We start from the raw sequence: 20,320 nt of genomic DNA, 5'->3' as shown, positions 1-20,320 counted from the left end.
TCATGTGCTGCTTCTAATAATGTATTAGTTTTAAATGTTTTAATTAGTTATACATATTTTATGGTGTTCACATTTGTGTTGTACCCCACCTTGCTCCAGAGGGAGAGGTGGGTAACAAATTATTATTATTATTATTATTATTATTATTATTATTATTATTATTATTATTATTCCAACAACATTTGGGGACCCCAAGCTGGGAAAGGCCAAGTCCTACCTAATTCACTCATTTTTACTGAGGGAAGCACTCACAGCACACAGAACCAGGTTCAGACATGGCTAATAAAGAAAGCGTTCTGAGCATGGTAACATTTCCATTTGTTCATTTTGATGTTTGTTTGATTGCTTGAAAGCTGTTTCATATCCTGTGTGAACTATATGATTAAAGATAATTTTAAAACCAATAATAAATATATACATAAAATCAATATTTGCACTGCTACCCATTTGTATTGATAATCTCAAAGTGTTGGGAGGTAATTAGCACACCAATCTAAAGATCAACGTAATATTAGATAGCAAGGGTGGGGAACATATACTCTCCAGCTGTTCTTGGACTGCAACTTTCTCATCATTGGTTATGGCTGATGGGAATTGCAGTCCAACAACATATGGAGGGCTGCCCAAGAATACCGCATATCACAGCTATTTTTTTAATCAAATTAGTCTATACAGCTGGAGTCTGTCCATACCGTTTTTTTCTCCCAAAAAGAAAAAGCACCAGTGAATAAGTCAGTGAGTCAGACCAATGAAAACGAACGAGAGCGGAAGCTGCCGCGATAGCAAAAAAACGAAACTCAAAAATGGTCAAGCCCCTAAACACGCAGTTTTCTTTTCGGTCCACCGATTTGCTTCCTTTATAGGAGGCATCATGGCTGCTGCTGAGAAGTTGCGAGAGGAAGCTACGTGCTCCATTTGCTTGGAGTATTTCAAGGAACCGGTGTCGCTAGACTGCGGGCATAATTTCTGTCACGCCTGCATCATTCAGTGTTGGGGTTCCTTTGGAAGTTATGCTTGTCCTGAATGCCGGGAGGCAACCCCGAAGAGAAATTTCCGGACTAACAGGTCGCTGAAGAACGTGGTAGAACTAGTGAAAACCCTGACGCTGGAGGCTGCCGAAGCCCCGCGGGGAGAGAAGGGCGTCTGCAAGAAGCACCAGGAGCCCCTGAAGCTCTTCTGCCGGAACGATGAAACGCCGATCTGTGTCATCTGCAGGGAATCCCGCGACCACCAGTCTCATGTGGTGCATCCCATAGAAGAGGCTGCCCAGGATTATAAGGTAGTTTATCGCCTTAGCCTCACGCGTCAGTTTGTTCACGTGTCTGCCTTGTTCAGACGCACACATTTGGGGTGGGCGTATATCCGATGTTCACTTATTTAGGACTTTCTCTAATAATAATAATAATAATAATAATAAATCGTATATATGTGCCAAATATATGTTGCTTGTTGGTAATATTACTTTGTTTATGTCATTGATACGATTTCCTGCATCTGATGGTGGGCAGTGTTTATGAAAGCTTATAAGATGTTTGCCAGTCTTTGAGGAGCTAAAATTTTTCTTCGTTTTGCAGCCACAGACTAACAGGGCTCATCCTCTGGAATTCTCTTTCAGTTTAACCCTATACATGTTTACTCTGAAGTAAATCACACTGTCTTCCATGTGGCTTAGGACCGCAGCCTTACAGTGAATAGGACTGCAGTCTTACAGTGCAATCCTATATGGGGCTACTCAGGATAAGCTTCGTAGAAGTTTTCAGTTCTAGCTCGGAATTTGCAATCCTCTAGCTGTTATAGTTACCATTTGTATATAGTTATCATTTATTCTGTTTCTCCACATGTATGTTGGTTACAGGATCAAACTAAAAAGTGTGTTTGATCATACCTACTTTCTATGATTCAAAACAAGAGAGTCTTGCAGCACCTTAAAGTAGGGTGACCATATGAAAAGGAGGACAGGGCTCCTGTATCTTTAACAGTTGTATTGAAAAGGGAATTTCAGCAGGTGTCATTTGTATATATAAAGAACCTGGTGAAATTCCCTCTTCATCACAACAGTTAAAGCTGCAGGTGCCCTGCCTTTTTAAAAATCTGCTCACTCTAGTATAGCTCCTGCACCTTTAACTGTTGTGATGAAGAGGGAATTTCACCAGGTGCTGCACACATGCTAATGACACCTGCTGAAATTCCCTTTTCTATGCAGCTGTTAAAGATACAGGAGCCCTGTCCTCCTTTTCATATGGTCACCCTACTTAAAGACCACTTTCTTGGTGCAATTCTGTGCTGGGAGTTGTCGGACCTTTTCTACCTAAACAGGCATAGGATTGTGCCCTTATTAATTTATTAGGCCATAATAAGTTGCTATAAGACTCCCACTTTATTTTTGTCATTGCAATGCAAGTAACATGACTCACCTCTGAAAGTGACTTGTATGGTTTTGCAGAGCAGTCTGTGCTCCCTTCCTGACAATATGGGGTAGGGACATCATGTTTTCCTCTTCCCTTAGGAACAAATCCAGACTGAACTCCAGAAACTGAAGAGAAAGAGAGAAAAGTTTGAGGAGAAACAATTGGAAGGCCAAGCTACTATTAAAGAGCATCTGGTTAGTGTGTGTTTCTGCTCAGTAAATACATATTAGTTCTGTTCAAATTCATGACTATTGGGTCTAATGTATAACATTTTACTTTATTTTTAGGGTGGGTAGGCTGTATTTTTCCTGCAAAGGTAGAAGGTCTCTACTATGAGAAGAGAACATGTGCTAGTCTTTCCAACCACCACAGTTTTGCAACCCGTAATATCTCCACTGTGGCACTGAGTGAGAAAGTCAGATGTATGTATGTATAAATAATAATATAAGAAGAGTAAAGGTTGCAACATCAACTGTTGACATACATGCACATGAATGAGTTACCAGGTCAAATACCACTGGTAGAACTTGCAAGATAATCCTGCATTGCCTCGGGCACAGTGTTTTTCAGCCCAGTTGGTTCACACTTTTGGCTGCAAGCTATGAAATGATGCATATGCACACATGGACTGATGCTGAGAGGGAGCCTCATTTTTAATAGCCTGTGGATTGTTTACATTTTCTGTGAAGGCATAGAATAGCAACACCCCTAATTGTGAGTAGCCCCATAATCTTGTGATTAGTCCTGATCTTTCTTTGTTGTGCCTCTTTTTGCCAATGGAAGAAAAAAATTGAAGTTGAATGCAATGCAACTGTGTCGGAATTCGAGAAACTGCACCAGTTTGAACAGGAGCAAAAACATCTCTTCCTGGGAAAGCTGAAAGAGCTGAAGAAGGCGATGGAAAATGAGCAGGCCTCAAAGGCAGCCAACCTCTCTGAGGAGATTGGCCGTCTCAACACACTGATTGGAGAGATGGAGGAGAGATGGCAGCAGCCAGGAAGTGAATTTCTACAGGTGAAAACTTGGAAATCTGTCCGACTATCGCCTCCCATCTCCCATCTCTTGTGTCTGCTGTCATGCTGCTTCCTGCCCTGAAACAGCCTTCATTCTATTGCCGTGTCGTTTCCATCTCTGAATCATTTATGGACATACAAGAGGCATTCCAATACAAAACCTCTGGGGATTTCACTTCTTGCTTCCCTCCATTGTGAAAACTGTCCATTTGATCCTACTCTCTGCTTCCTATTCTTTAACCAGCTACCACCTGACAAAGAGAACACGCCCCCTTATCAGTTTTGCCTCTAGTAACTTCCTTGACTCCGCGCATTAACCACTGGTTCTCGCTCAGCTTCTATTAGTATGGTTTTAAATAATCTCTATAGACATTTTGGAGACGTTTCTCCCCCAACGAAGTTCTGCAATACTTGAATCTCCACCATTTAGGGTTGCTTCCCATCTGGTTGATTTCATGGCCAACTGTTTTAAGGCACAGTCATTTACAGTCTATAGAATTGTTGCCTTTTTGTTGTGCCTCGAACATGCGTTTTCCCAATCTGTGTGACAGTGGCAAAAATTGCCCATTATTACAATACTTTCTCTGGATACCTCTGTGGTTTTTCTCCATTTCAAGATTACTCTCAGCATTCTGGTTAGGTTGGTATTAGTATGTCTCTGGTACTAAGTTACTTTTCTGGCCTGGTATAGCAATCTACAGCAATTCTAGGAAAGAGAATGGTTCTCTAAGTGCTCTTGTTTTAATTGCACTCTATTTCCCCTTTGATATAGAGTTACCTTGCCCCAATGTCCCCTCTCCCTGTGGAATTCGTTAACTCTATCCTATTGACTCTCTCCTTTCCAGCAGGTTTTCATCATGCCCACTTGTTTAGCACTCCAATCTTTGCTTGGAGACTCCTCTAGCATTAGTGTAGAAACATCTATATGTTGTGTCCCTCTCCAAATGTCTTTGGTATGCACATTTTCCCCTTTAGCTAGTTGTCATGTCCTATACAATATGCTCATTTCTAAATGTTAATCTATCCCAGTTTGAATGATCTGGGGGAAAAATACACCCTCCTCGTTTAAGGATGATTGTCCTAAAGCAGATTCTGCCAGCTCCTGCTGGCTTTCCTACAGGGACATATTTAAAAGTTGGATCAGTGACCTTTTTGATATTAAGCTTACAAAAGTTTTTTAAAAAGAGTATCATAGAATAGTAGAGTTGGAAGGGGCCTATAAGGCCATCGAGTCCAACTCAGTGCAAGAATCCACCCTAAAGCATACTTGACAGATGGTTGTCCAACTGCCTCTTGAATGCCTCTAGTGTGGGAGAGCCACAACCTCCCTAGGTAACTGGTTCCATTGTCGTACTACTCTAACAGTCAGGAAGTTTTTCCTGATGTCCAGCTCGAATCTCCTGTAACTTGAGCCCGTTATTCCGTGTCCTGCACTCTGGGAGGATCGAGAAGAGATCCTGGCCCTCCTCTGTGTGACAACCTTTCAAGTTTTTGAAGACTGCTATCATGTCTCCCCTCAATCTTCTCTTCTCCAAGCTAAACATGTCCATTTCTTTCAGTTTCTTTTCATAGGGCTTTGTTTCCAGACACCTGATCATCCTTTTCCCTCTTAACCCTCTCTAACTTGACTGCATCCTTGACTGCCCAAAACTGGACGTAATACTCAAGATGAGGCCTTACCAGGGCCAAATAGAGAGGAACCAGTACCTTGCATGATTTGGAAGCTATGCTTCTATTAATGCAGTCCAAAGTAGCATTTGCCTTTTTTTCAGCCACATCACACTGTTGGCTCATATTCAGTTTGCGATCTATAACAATTCCAAAATCCTTTTCGCTTGTAGTATTACTGAGCTAAGTATCCCCCATCTTGTAACTGTGCATTTGGTTTCTTTTACCTAAGTGTAGAACTTTGCATTTATCCCTATTAAATTTTATTCTGTAGTTTTCAGTCCAGCACTCCAGCCTATCAAGATCACTTTAAAGTTTGTTTCTGTCTTCTGGGGTATTAGCTATCCCACTCAAACTTGATAAGTATTCCCTGCACCACCTCGTCAAAATCATTAATACAAATGTTGAAGAGCACTGGGCCCAGGACTGAGCCCTGTGGTGCCCCACTCGTTACCTCCCCCCAGTTTGAGAAGGTATCATTGACCAGCACTCTTTGAGTCTGATTCTGGAGGGAACTGTGGATCCACCTAATAGCTGTTCTATCTAGCCCACTTTTAGCTAGTTTGCTGATCAGAATGTCATGGGGTACTTTTTCAAAAGCTTTGCTGAAGTCAAGATATATTATGTCCACAGCATACCCACAGTACATAAGGGAGCTTACTTGATCAAAAATAAGATCAAATTAGTCTGGCAGCATTTGTTCTTGACAAATCCATGCTGGCTTCTAGTAATCACTGCATTTTTTTCAAGGTGCTTACAGATTGACTTCTTTATAATCTGCTCCAAAAATTTCCCAGGGATGGATGTCAGACCTACTGGTCTGTAGTTCCCAGGTTCCTCCTTTTTGCCCTTTTTGACGATAGGGACGTTAGCCCTCCTCCAGTCGTCCAGCACCTCACCCGTCTTCCATGATTTCACAAAGATAATAGACAGTGGTTCTGAGAGTTCTTCTGCCAGCTCCTTTACTACTCTAGGATGCAGTTCATCAGGCTCTGGAAATTTGGACTCATTCAAAGAATTTAGGTGTTCCTTGACCATGTGTTCGTCAATCTCAAACTGCAATCCTGCCCCTTCTGCTTGTACTTCATTTTTGCCAGGAGGGGTGTGTGTGTCATAGACCGGCTTTTGAGAGAAGACAGTGCCAAATTAGGAATTGAGCCCTTCAGACTTTTCTTTGTCATCTGTTATCAATTTGCCATACTCGTTAAGCAGTTGAACCACCATTTCTTTCCTCTGTCTTTTACTATTCACATATCTGAAGAAAGACTTTTTGTTGCTTTTAGTTTTCCTTGCTAGCCTCAGCTCATTCTCAGCTTTAGCTTCCTGATGCCATTCTGTGCTACCTGTCTGTACTCATGTTTTGTTTTTATTTTGTACATACTATGGTCACATAATTATCCTTTAACATCCTTGTCAAATGAGCCTTTCACACAAGGATAAAATTATTGTATTGAAGAAAAATAGTGCCCAATATCTGTTTTTACTTTTTTTTATTTGTACATACAATTTTATAGAACTAGCCCATTTCAGTCCCTTCTGTTTTGCCTATTGGGCAATATAAAAATGCAATAAACAAACAAATCCCACCTTTCCCCCAAGGGACTTGCCCTGTTCTCCTCCTCTTTAGCTTCTCACAACAATCCTCTGTGGTACCTTAAGCTGAGAGAGAGCAGCTGGCCCAAGCTCCGTGGCTCAGTGGGGCTTTGAACCCAGGCTTCCCTATACCTCATCCAACATTGGCCACTGCACCACACTGCATGTCTCTGTCATAATCCTTTGTTTTGACAGTTTAGACATCTGCAGCATTTGCCTCAGCAGCCCCCGGCCCATCATTGGTGTTAAACATTTTACATATTAGCAAGTAATACCAGAAGGGAGAGAGGCTTGCATCATAGATTGATCAGTAACTTCTACAATAATTTTTCTTTTCTTTTCTTGCTCTTTAGGACATCAAAGGTTTCTTGAGAAAGGACACCACTCCTTCAGCCACATCTCACCAGGAATTAACAGGCAGTCTGCCTTTGCAAGCTGCGGGTTTGTCTGTGCAGCTGCTCAGCCAGTCTTTTTCGGCCCCAAGCCTCTTTGGGGGATTGGTCTCCTTCGGGAAGTTGGCCACAGCCCCTACTGAGGTGTCTGGAATGACAGCCATGATGGCCTCTGTACCGTCTGGTACTCCAGCCCCAACGCCATTTGTGATAGAACCCAGGTTTGCTGCTCTGTTATGTAAAACAAACCAAATCAAATGTTTAAGCCGTAATCTGATGTACACTCCTACCTGGGAGTAAGCCCCACTGAACCTAGTGAGTCTTGCTTTTGGGTAAACCCTGAAAAATGAGCACACAAGTGCCTCACTCCAAAATTCTTTTGTCACTTTTCTACCCCTCCCTATTTGTGCTTCCACCCCAAAGTCCGGAGTTTCCATTCTCTCTCCTCCACCTGGTAAATTTTCCATTCTTGGTGTGTGCATGTGGGGAGCAGGGGCACGATGATGTGGCGCCATGACTGAAATGCAGAGCTGCCTCTTTAAGGCAGCTGTGAACAGGTCTGATCCTTTGTCCCATCCCCCACCCCAAACACACTTTGTATGCATTTGCAAAAGTAAGCCCCTCTGATTTAAATCAAAGGGATGATTTTAATTCTCAAGAAAAAAGTCACTTTAATTCACTGATTTAAAAACAAGTTTCTTCTTAATTTTGTGTGAGGATGTGTTCATCTGAGCACCACCAGTTTTCCTTCTGTGAAATGCATTTTTTGTGTGTGTGTATTTGAAGTTTAGATTCAACTTCTGCCCTGTACTTTGCTCTTAAACAAGTTATTTGTCTTTCGTGGCTAGCCTGCCCCCCACAGCATCTGTTAGGAGTAGGCATGCCCGATATGCCAGCCATTTTTATGGTGCCAAGACAGTCAACAGTTACGTTTTTAACTGTGCTCATGGGCACAGATAGCAGTCCATAAAATCCTGCTTGGTTGGGATGAAATGGTCAGGATGACTTTTCCCCATCTCTCCTAATAGTAGAACCCAGGGGCATCTAATGAAGCTAAATGGTGGGAAATTCAGGGCAAATAAAAGAAAGTACTACTTCACATAGCTTTATTTATTTATTATACTTTTAAACCACCCCAAAACCGAAGGCCTCTGGCTGACCCAACAGGCATTAGCTTTGTAGGGGTTCATCAGACGAGCGTTTTATCACACACTTGCTACTGCCCACTCATGGTTTTTCACGCGTCCTTCAGATGACAACGTCTGCCTCTCACTCCTTCATGCTTTTTTTCCGTCATAAAATGGACCCCTTTTAATCTGACTCTTTTTTGGGGGAAACTGAATGTGCTGCCATTTCCTGCTCTGTGCAGGAAAAGCAGCTTGATCAAAACAGCCCCTGAATGGGCCACGTGGTCTTTGTTTACTTTCTCTTTCTTCTCTGGGAAGAAAGAGGAAGTATTGTGGGACAGGAGCAGGGGCAGAGAAGTGACAGTAGGGAACTGTGATTTCCCACCCCATCTGATGATGCTCTAAGGCAGCCTTCCCCAACCTGGATGTCTCCAGATTTGGAGTACAGCTGTCTTCAGCCCAAGGTCACAGTCAGTGGTCAGAGATGATGGAAGTTGTGGACCAAACCTTCTAATTCTGGAGGTACCCAGGTTGGGGAATGTTGTTCCCAGGGGAAATGAAGGAGGAGATAGAGTTGGGAAAGAGCACCTTCAAGATCTTAACTTTACATTCAGATATTTCATAATACATACTAACTAGATACTCTGGGGACTCCAATATGGGGCGCATGGCACCTCTCTTGGTGCCTGCCAGGTTCCCTTCCCCACCTGATTTTTATTTGAATGTGTTTTTTTTTTTTTTAAATTAACTGGGAGTCTGTCCCCCACCTCTGTCATGGAAGCAATTTATGAGAGTGCCCATGACACTCACAAAATTCCAAATGTGTCCACTGACCCAAAAAAAGTTAAGGACTGGTAGAATATCTCATTATAAATACTAACTAGATTATTTCCTAGGTTAACCAAAATCCAGGAGCCTGTGAACAATTCTGATCCTGAGCAAAGACTTCATGCATACTCTCAGATGAATGTGGCGCTACGACGGGCCCTGGCACAATTCAAAGGTACCAAGCTGGGGATGTCAAAGGGTTCTCTGTACTATGGGAAAACCTTCCCCATCCTGATGCCCTCTAGATGAGATGGGCTGTAGCTGCTGGCTGGGGATGATGATGGGAACTATAGTGCAACACATCTGGAGGGCACCAGATTGGGGAATACCAGTCCAGAGAGTTGGCAAGGAAAGGAAACCAAAATATTGAAATTAAAGTATTTAAATTTAATTTTTCTATGTTAAAATATTTAGACTATTTTTATTATGTTACGTTGTATTTTGCATTTTATGAATGGCTGTAAACCACCCAGAGGTGGTATAGAAATGAAATAATTAATAATAGTAATAATCTTATATAAGAATATGACAGTGTAAGGCTTATTTCTTGTTCGTGGTCTCTGTGCATCACACATATGGACTTTGCGCCTGCGCAGAGCTAGGTCCGGAGACTTCACAAGCTGAGAACAATATTTTTAGGCGGGAACCCCTCCCCCACCGTCCACTGAGCATGCTCGGGTGTTTCCGCCCAAACTCTCCAGTTCCTTTCGACCACTGAAAAGTTAGCAGCTCCGTGAGACTTCGCTCTAGGTTTTTTCTACTTACCTTGCTGAGAACTCGCTTCTTCTACTCATTCTACTCTTCAAATTCCTTCTTCTATTCCCTTCCTTTCTTTCCTAATAAATAAATAAAAATAAAATTATTATATTCTATTAATTTTGTTTAACTTCTTTTACTCTCTGCGATTCTCGCATTCCTCTGCCTTGCACAGACCGCCTTGTTTAAAAAGACTTCCAAGAGATATGAATCAATGTACAAGATCCAGGAAGCGGAGGCACCCTTTCTATTCAACCATCCTAAGCCTAACTCTATTATTGTTGAGGCTTCGCAAGGTCGTTCCCAAAGAAGACATACCGCCCCCGTAGACAAAGAAGGGCGCAGACTTGATGGCTTTGGGCGCAGAATTTATTCTTCTACTGCCCTCTCCCTCAGAGTAGCCAATTACCAGGCCACCATGGCACGTTATCAACTATTTCTATGGGAAAAGATGTCTTGCCTTTGCAAATACCTTCCCGATGAACAGCAGGATTTAGCCCAAGTATTCTACACAGAGGCCATGAGGCTCTCCAGACAACAAATCAACACAGCGCGCCATGCCACAGATTGCACATCTAAGGCAATGATAGGCTCTGTTGCCCTAAGCATGGCTTCGCTCGGCTGGATTATCCCAGGAAACATGGACACAGATTGAAGATCTTCCATTTGACAACAATGGACTATTCAGCTCCACTACTGACGAGGCTATGGACAGCATACAAAAAGCAAGAAATACAGCGAAAAAGATTAGCACAGCCGAGACTCAACAATCCTTCTAGCGCCCCAAGCGCTGGCCTCGTTCTCAACAATCCACGTTCCCCAGGTCTATCACACAACAACAAGATCGTCCTCCACGGTACCAACCACAAACACAATTTAAGCGACAAAAGTTTCCCAACCGTTTCAGGCAAAACAAAAATAAATCGGACTACACTGCCAAACAGCAGCTTTGACTCACCGCCCCATTCTCTCAACATCCCAAGATTCGGAAACATCCTCGCCCCTCACTTTAACTCTTGGGCAAGCATCACCACAGATTCTTGGGTCTTACGCATCATTCAACAAGGATACAGAATCACCCTTACATCCTCACCACCACTTGGGATTGTGAAAACCACCACTCCATCCCTTCCACTAAATCAGGAAACGGCTTCCCTACTAAAAAAGGGAGCTATCCAGAGAATACACCTCCGCGACATCAAAAATGGCTTTTATTCATGCTATTTCACAGTTCCTAAATGGGATGGAGGCCTGCGCCCCATATTAGACCTAAGAAATCTAAACTGTTACATCACAATGACAACATTTTGAATGACTACTCTCGCAGCCATTCTCCCACTCCTTCAACACAATGCTTGGTTCATGGCTGTGGACCTCAAAGACGCCTATTTTCATATATCTAGCCACAAAAATCAACGCCATCTCCTCCGTTTTACAATAGGATAAGACATTTTCCAGTTTCGTGTTCTTCCATTCGGCTTAACCAGCTCCCAGAATCTTCACCAAATGTATGGTGGCCGTGTGCGCTTTCCTAAGGACTCTAGGAGTCTAAATATATCCATACCTGGACGACTGGCTCCTAGTAGCAAAATCACGAACGGAAGCCATAAAAACCACCACAACCACAGTCAACCTTCTCACATCTCTCGGCCTCTGCATCAACAAGCAAAAATCCACGTTCCAACCTACCCAACATATCAAGTTCCTAGGAGCAATCCTAGATTCCACTGTAGACAAAGCCTTTCTTCCTCTAGACAGAGCAGCCACACTGTCACTCCTTGCGCGCTCACTCTATCGTCGCATCACCGTGTCCTCCTTCAAGATCCAGAGACTACTCGGTCTCATGGCAGCATCCGTCTACATTGTTCCTTGGGCACGCCTACAGATGAGGCCCCTACGGTTATGGCTACTCCAAAACTACGACAACACGACTGATGCCCATCATTGCAGGCTATTTATACCACCACATATCTGCCAATCTCTTCTTTGGTGGATTATCGCAGACAACATTACTCCAGGCCTAGAATTTACACCACCGACTCCATCGAGAACGGTAATTACAGACGCCTCACAGCTCGGTTGGGGTGCCCACTGCAGCCAATTCAAGATTCAGGGACTCTGGAATGCCCTAGACAAAAAGAAGCACATCAATGTTTTAGAACTCCTAGCTGTCAAGAAAGCCCTCCTCACCTTTCAACATTTTATATCGGGCCACAATGTACTAATACTCACAGACAACATGTCTGTCGTATGGTACATAAACAAACAAGGGGGAACACGCTTGACAGACCTCATTAACTTGACCCTAGAAATCTTTCACTAGGCTATTGCCCACAACATCTTCCTCTCCGCTCTACACGTTGCAGGACAGGACAACGTAATAGCAGACAACCTCAGCCACCACTTTGTAGATGACCACGATTGGCAACTATCCCAATCTCTCCTTAATCTTCCACCGTTGCGGACAACCTGTAATAGACCTTTTTGCCTCTCCTCACAATGCCATCTGTGCCCGTTTCTGCACAAGAGCGGGCCTGGGTCGAGCCTCCATGGGAGATGCATTCCAGCTTCTTTGGTCAGGTCCTCTGGTTTATCTGTTCCCACCTATACCACTCCTTCAAAGAGTCATAGTAAAACTACAGGCAGACAATTCGAATGCCATCCTGATCGCCCCCTGGTGGCCCAGGCAACCCTGGTTCACTCCTCTACTCAGACTTTCCCAAGGCGAGTACATCAGGCTACCTAGACTACAGAACCTAATCCAGAGACTTGGGCCGCATTCTCCATCCCGATGTCCACACACTGCAACTAACAGCTTGGAGAATTCGACATCATTTCTAGAACCCGACTTCCCACAGAACATACTAAGTGTCTTACATGTTGCCAGAAAACCCGCTACATAGAGATCTTATTCTCACAAATGGAAAGCTTTCTCTAAGTTCGCTCTCAATAGAGCATCCAACCCAGAATCAGCTCCCATCTCCGTTGTCCTGCAATTCCTTTATTCTCTCTTCCAAAGAGGTCTCAAATACTCCTCTCTGTGTGTCTAGTTAGCAGCCATATCTGCTTCTTATATCACAATTCAAGGCTCTACCGTTTTCATGCATCCGGTCATCAACTGCTTCATGAAAGGCATGAAGAATATGCTTCCACCTTTACGCTCCATAGTCCCACAATGGAGTCTCTCAGTCGTATTACAGGCACTCTCATCAAAACCGTTTGAGCCTCTTGCAACAACAGAGCTTAGACTACTCACCTTTAAGGTGGCCTTTCTAATTGCCATCACATCAGCCCGTAGGGCTTCAGAGTTGTGCGCTTTATGCATCAACCCTCCTTACCTGACTTTCCATCATGACAAAGTTGTCCTCCGACCGGATCCAGCATTTCTTCCAAAGGTGGTTTCCTCCTTCCACCTGAACCAAGACATCACTCTGCCAGCCTTTTTTCTGGCACCATCTTCTCCTCTAGAGAGTACGCTCCACTCCTTGGACGCTAAAAGAGCTCTTGCTTTCTACCTTTCAAGGACAGCACCATTTCGTCAGTCCCAACAACTATTCTTGTGCTATGGGGGTAACCAAAAAGGACAACAAGTTTCCCCTCAGAGACTTTCATCCTGGATAACACAAACCATCAGATTGGCCTATGAGATCGCGAATATTCCTCTTCAAGGAAATATTCCAGCTCACTCCACTAGGGGAGTGTCAACCTCAGCCACCTTTGAGCGAGGAGTTTCAATCCCAGACCTTTGCAAAGCGGCTACATGGTCCACTCCTCTGACATTCGTTCAGCACTATCGTCTGGATCTCAGGGTGCGAAGAGATTGTGCCTTCGGACAGGCCGTCCTCTCTTCCATCCTGTAATATCCCAGCTGACACACCCTCTGCTTGTAAGTCTGCTTGTTATTCGCCCGTATGTGTGATGCACAGAGACCACGAAGAAGAAAAACTGGTTGCTTATCTGTAACTGTAGTTCTTCGAGTGGTCATCTGTGCATTCACACAACCCTCCCGTCGTTCCCACTATGTGTCAACCTGGCACGTAGTGTCATTCTCTTCAGAAGGACTTTTACGGTCTCGGAACTGGAGAGTTTGGACAGGAACACCCGAGCATGCTCAGTGGATGGTGGGGGAGGGGTTCCCGCCTAAAAATATTGTTCCCAGCTTGTGAAGTCTCCGGAACTAGTTCTGCGCAGGCGCAAAGCCCATATGTGTGAATGCACAGATGACCACTCGAAGAACTACAGTTACAGGTAAGCAACCAGTCTTACTCAAGAGCTTCCAGACCAGTTTTGCTCATTTTTATTTTAAACTGAAGCTTGAGCAGTGTAGACATGCAGAAAATTTTGAAAGTTCTAAAAAGTTCAAAGCTTGATCTTTAATAGCAATTAATTTCTCCACAGTGGGTTGGTAAGAATTTCTGGCTCCCAACGGGTTAACAATAGCAAGAACAAAAAGCCCTTTTTCTCCTCTTAACTTAGGCTTCAAAAAATAAAGAGCGCTTGTAGAAAAACCTACTGCAAATCATCTGGAGATTTACCAGTCGCTCTTGAGATTACTTCTGCCCACCGGAGTTATATGACAGCAAAACGGTGATATATGTGGAAGGTATAAAAAAACTTATTTTACGCCTTCTTTCTCCTCCAGGAACAGTTGCATCCCTGTTAGATGAATATGGAAGATCAAAGATCAATATGTCTCCTCAGCTGGGAAGAATAGGGTAAGCTTTGTGATTTCTAAAATAATTGGGATTTGGGGTATAGAATCCTCTTCAGACCTCTTTAAGGCATTATAAAACAAAATCAGGAGAAACACAATTATGCAATCCTTTCTGTTTTCAATATTGTTGACGCCCCTCCATTTTATTGTGCGTTTTGTCCAAAGCTTTCATTTTGCCTTCCCATGTATGGTTGGGAAGCTGGGAAAAGCAGGCAGGAAAAAATTAGGTTAGCTTTATGAACCTGCTGCCCTCCCCACATTCCTGACCATTAGCCATGCTGGCTGGGGGTGGTAGGAGGTGAAGTCCAAATCATTTGGAGGGCACCAGGTGGGAGAAGGCTGGGCTAGGTTGCCTGTGTGCATCAGAAAACAGCCGGCAATACGTGTTGGGTAGGCAGCCTGCTACTGGTGCCTGCCTAACATGGCAGAATCAGAGGGGTTGTCAAGTACCTGGAAGGCCACAATTCACAGCATGCAATAAGTTGTGCAGGCCTTGTATCAAGAGCAATGTGCCCCTTTGAATTTTAATGCTGATGTCCAATTCACACAACCATTTTTGGGTACAGTGGTGTTTCTTGAGCATCTGTCCAGGTTGAGGGAGCTGGCAACTTGTGTTTTGGGGTTTAATACGTATGTTTTGAGGGGCAAACAGCCCCGCTTCCTAGAAAAGTCGGGGCAATGAAGTCTGTCACTCACGGCGCTCCTTAAGATGATGGCGCTCTGCTGCATTCACTGCTCACGAGAAACAAGCTGCTTTGATTGAATCTCTCGCCAATTCACAACCATTGCTGTGTAAAGCCCTTCATTTGTTATGTTTTTATTGTTGCAAATAAAATAAATTAATAAATGGTGGCCAAAAAAAATCTCTTAAGCGATTAGCACTCTTGTTAGAAAGATTGAAATTGTTATACGACTTGGAGATATACATGTAAGATGTCAAAATCCTCTGCTCTAATCTTTTCCCTCTAGAAACGGTCATGTTTTTAAATCATCCTGGAAGTTCACAAATGAACCGATATTTCAATTCCAAGTAAGCTTTGCCATGATTATAATAACTGGTATTTGGGGTATAGAATCATCTGTAGAGCAGTAGTCTACAGCCTTGTCAGGAGGCTGGTGACACTGTTAGAACCAGCTAGCATGCTAAAGGAGCTGTCCAAAGTATTGAACCCAACCCCCAAAATAGGTTTAGCACCTTGGAGAGCTTTAGAATTCTGGCTGGTCCTGACTGAAATCCAGAAGGGGTTTACAGCCCCACTGAAATCAGAGTCACCAGCTTGTTTCATTTTCTACCATGTATTTCTAGCAATCTGTTTTAGGTCAGGCTGCAGCCCTCTCATGGGTCCTGAACCACCAGTGGAGGACCAATTGTTAAAGATCAGCACAAGTGAGGAAGGTTGCCCCCAGCCCTTCTCCTGGCTCCAGAGAAAACAGTGGAGTCTGCATTGACTCCTGAGCTGCAAATAGAAATCCTCTAGCCTCTCCCTGATCACCGTAATTTCAGGCTTGACAGTCCTGGGTGGAAGGAGTTTTCTTCCCTTTCTTTTTCAAAAGAACTCAGAAATTATAATAATTATTAGCAGATTGGAGTCATGCACTGCACAGAAACCTGGTAGAAAATGGCACAAAATAGACTTTCATAGTGTGGTCACTTCTCTTCTAAGGAGCTGATTTCCAGAGGGAGTGGTGGTTATGTCCCCCCCACCAAATAAGTGCTCCTTTTCACAAGATTTCCCCCTGCATTCTTCTACCCATTTTGCTTTTTAATTGCCCCAGGAATTATCCCTGAAGAATCCTGAGTCCTGTTCAGTCAATATTATGCCGTCAGGGCTGCATGGAGAAACTATTATTATTATTATTATTATTATTATTATTATTATTATTATTATTATTATTATTATTTTCTATTGTGAATATCAACAGAACAGAACAGAAAATACATTGTGAAAATGTGGGGGGGGGAACCCATACATTACTTATATAAGATTATCTTAATTTTCCATCATGTGTACCGTTCATTTAAAAAAAAAAAAGGAGGGGGAGAATTATACAAAGGTTTCAAGAAAAGCAGACCAGATATCCATGTATTTATCCACTTGCAACTTATGTCTGCATAACACCCATTCAAAAGCTGATAATGTTAATGTAGATCCTTGATCTACTGCATTATGGGAGGTGTGGATTTGTCCTTTCAGTGTGATAGTATAAGTCTTTTAGCAGTCATAAGGGCATGGAGAAACATAGCTCTAGGCTTGAACACCCAAGGGAAAAGACGGAAGACCTGATTCACACGTACTAGGGGCAAATGATGGGTCAATTAATTAACACATAATTTGCTGAGTCACATGCTGCTGCTACTTTGCATAAACAACCTCCAGTCAGTGCGATCCAAGGTTGTTAGCATGACTTGCGAACGTGGACCACTGGGTTGTTTACGGGCTAAACCCAGCAGTCAACCCAACAACAAATCGTGGATTAACTGCTGGGTTGTTTAGGCCCTAGTCTGGGTTCACATGTCATGATGACAACCCCTGGGTGCGCCGACTGGTGGTTGTTTAGGCAAAGTGGGAGTGGCATGAACCCAGTAAATCGTGATTGTTAATCCATGATTGCTGCTGTTATGTGTGAACTGGTTCTCAGAAGTAATGGTGCACTCCTCTGCCCCTTCAAATTCACCCACATGAAGCCTTTCTTGCCTTTCCAAAACATGCCATTTTTTCTTCTCCTTCAGTCGCCAAGTGACACAGTTGAAGATTGATGGAAGAAACGAGCCTTAACAAAGAAAATAGAGCAGCTGCTTCCATAATTGCACTCTTTCAATAAGTTACATAGTTGGCTCTCATAACCCAAACTGAAGAAAACATAATTCTGTAATAAACACTGCCTTTCTGTTCTATATGGGCTCCCAATTTAATTGACAATATAAGTGTATTTTAAAAAATCAGAAAACCAGTCCAATGGTAACACGCACGAATGCTAACAATAAAAAGCAGGAGCAGTAAAGGAAGTTGGAATTATGATAAAAGCAGCATTAAGAGCAGCAAAATAATATCTTATCAGGACCCTTAAACACCCATGAAGAGAAAAAGGTAGGCTTTTGAAGGGAATTTGCTTGATAAGTCTTCATGTAGAAGGCGAAAATATTGTTAGACCAGTGTGGAGTAGTGGTTAGAGCATTGGACTGGGAGTCGGGAGATCCATGTTCTAGTCCTCACTCGGTCATGAAGCCCACTGGCTGACTTTGGGCCAGTCACTGATTGTCAGCTTAAGCTACCTCATGGGGGGTTTGTGAGGCTAAAATGGAGAGGAGGAAAATGTAAGACACCTTGGGTTTCTTGCAAAAGGAAAAAAAAGGCAGGATATCTCTGGGCCTGTTCAGAAAACATCTTAAACCCTGCTGGTTAAGGCTTTTGGTTCAGCAGCAGGGCTTCAGGTGTCTTGTGCGGTGCGTTTTGCTAAACCCTGCTCACTCTCTAACCACAGTCAGACCGTCTGCAACAGGGTTAGCGGCTCTAACCATGGCTTAAAGTGTTTTGTGTCGACAGCACGGCTTGTGGATAGTGCTAACCCCAGAGAACCACAGTTTCGCTAACCACAAAGCCTGAAGTGTCATCTGAACAGGACCAATGTTATAAATATGTCTGTGGTTTCTACCTCAATGACTGGGTTTTCACATAACACTGACCCACAGTGTTGAATTCTGGGTTCCAATCCTAGCTGCATTAACAAAACCCGACTTGTTAAGCACTAACAACCCAGGAAGAGAACCCATGGTTTGTTGTTGGGGTGTGAACTCTGGCTTTTTAAACCATGAGGGGAGTTGGATTTGATGCCAAAAAAGCGGGGGCAGAATTCAGTATGACCTACATAGATACAAAATCAATAAAATTATGTGTCAGACAAATGCTAAGCCCACAGAAGAAATCCAAGAGCTTTTCTTTTGGGTGAAATTCATATTTTTTAACATCTAAGTTGTATCTACTTTTTCATAAAGTGAATAGCGACCTTTCTGCTTGTTTCTGCCTCTTCTTTATTTTACATCTTTATTTCTCAAAAACTTGTGCACACATTAGGTGGGGTTTAATCATTAATGTTTGTGTGATACCTTAGAGGCTGTGGGGTAGACCCCAAAGACTGTGGGGTCTTTGGGATGTCGAGGAAATCAAGCTGGGTGGTTCTTTTACTATGCCCATAAGTATAGGAAAATAGCTCTATAAATCATTAGCTATATAAACCATGAAGTTCATGGCTTCCTGCTTCATATTTTTAATGCTGAAATTGCTTTCACGATTAAGCTGATGCTGAAACCATGTCACAAGACAGACGGTGTCCACTCCAGCAGTGAGAGGGTGGAGTAAGATGTCTGCAAAGCAAGATAACCGAAAAAGAAACAGATGGAGATGTTTTTCCTGTAGCTGTTGCAATACCCATATATGTAGTGTCTTCTAGTCAGAGAAGTATTCAAACTCTGTACATGCCTAAATGCTTAGCTTCTCATTGGTTATTACATTACAGAGCTGTATTATGATTGGTGGGAAAGTTCTGCCATTGTATCTAAGGGGAACTGACCCTATAAATAAGTTAGCCTTTCCTGAAATTATTGGGCAGTTCCTCAGGTCTTCTGAGACTGTCACCCTGCAGCGCTGCTTGTAATAAACCTTCTAAAGAGAAAGAAATTGTGTCTTGAGAGTCTGTGACCACGGGGACCCACTTTTTCAGGTTCCACCACAAGATCTATAAAGGAGGTAGCATGAGATGCCAGGTATGCATGAGTCACTCAAATTCCATGAACAATCCAGATACAGAAGGCATGGGGGGTAAGGGGAAGGGACCACTAGGCATATTGCTTGCCCATTCATGCTGCCTTGCTTTCCTGTTTAGGGATGGGTGCTTTAGCTTTCACCTTGCTGTACACAGCAGGAGTGGGGTGTAGTGAATTTGATACCAGAACAGTGGCAGGTGTGAATTGACAGTGTCTTATATGCTGTTTGTAGTGTACTGAGACCTATATAGCACTGTACATTGGGCTTTTTACTGTAGCCAAGCTAGAAATAGATTCCTTTTTGCAAGCAGCATAGAAGGTATTAGGGAGTGGAATCTCCCAGCTGCATGATCCCATCCTCTGAGATAAGGATGTTGTTTCACTCTCCAGTGAGGAGTGAAAGAGAGCCCTCCCTTTCCCAGAGAAGGGGAGTGATTTGTTTTCCGGCCTGCATTTCTCATGACAGGCTGTAGCTGAGGAGAGACACCTCAAAATGCTGGTAGGTTCTTTGTTCTCACTGTGGGTTGGGGAAGGGCACCCACTTGTCCAGAGACTGTGGGCCCTTGGAATGGCACCCCGTTGCATTCTGGGAACCAGTGCAACACCCATTGAAGCAACTGTGATCTCCATTGGAGGTGAGTGTGGGAGTTTTCTATCTGCATCCATATTACACCTGTGTGTCCTTTTCCACAACTGGTCTTGTTTCATCTGGGTAATCCCAGAATCTGTTTTGACTGGGCCCTGAGTGGATCAGGCCTCCAGATTGATACATAGGGAATCTGGACCTCATCAGGCTCAGCTGTTTCCACTCTAACCCAAGCTGAGGCACAACCGAGACCTTTTAAGGAAGCCTTCCGAGGCCTGGATGATTTCTACCCTGCTCAGCTCTAGGCATTCCTGAATTAGAATGATTTTTGGGGACCTGTTTCGATTTGGTTTCTGTTGCAATTGGGAGACAAATGGCTTTGGCAACTGATCTACCCCAGGAGTGACAGAGGGAGCACACCGTTCTGGATTCTCCAAGACCTCACAGCAGCCTTTGATGCCATCAACCAGCCT

At 43.4% G+C, this 20,320-nt stretch overlaps 1 protein-coding gene across 3 annotated transcripts; it reads left to right on the top strand.

The window, feature by feature from the left end:
* The first annotated feature begins 771 nt into the window (after positions 1-771).
* On the top strand, positions 772-19,175 carry LOC134395939 (zinc finger protein RFP-like). 3 transcript variants are annotated; one of them, XR_010025235.1, is made up of 9 exons: positions 773-1,279; positions 2,507-2,602; positions 3,192-3,422; positions 7,036-7,295; positions 9,098-9,204; positions 14,428-14,500; positions 15,469-15,529; positions 17,231-17,588; positions 18,795-19,175. XR_010025235.1 is itself a non-coding variant. In XM_063122221.1 (8 exons), exons 1-8 carry the CDS (start codon positions 872-874, stop codon positions 18,855-18,857), a joined length of 1,299 nt encoding a protein of 432 aa, XP_062978291.1. In that variant the 5' UTR covers positions 772-871; the 3' UTR covers positions 18,858-19,175. The 3 variants fall into 3 exon arrangements, 2 of the variants coding, with proteins under 2 accessions (XP_062978291.1, XP_062978292.1); XM_063122221.1 differs by lacking the exon at positions 17,231-17,588 and having other exon boundaries at positions 772-1,279; XM_063122222.1 differs by having other exon boundaries at positions 17,231-19,175.
* The last annotated feature ends 1,145 nt before the right edge of the window (positions 19,176-20,320 follow it).

This window comes from Elgaria multicarinata, chromosome 3 (assembly GCF_023053635.1).
Source record: "Elgaria multicarinata webbii isolate HBS135686 ecotype San Diego chromosome 3, rElgMul1.1.pri, whole genome shotgun sequence".
NCBI lineage: Eukaryota > Metazoa > Chordata > Lepidosauria > Squamata > Anguidae > Elgaria > Elgaria multicarinata.
This window is presented reverse-complemented; position numbering and strand designations above follow the sequence as displayed.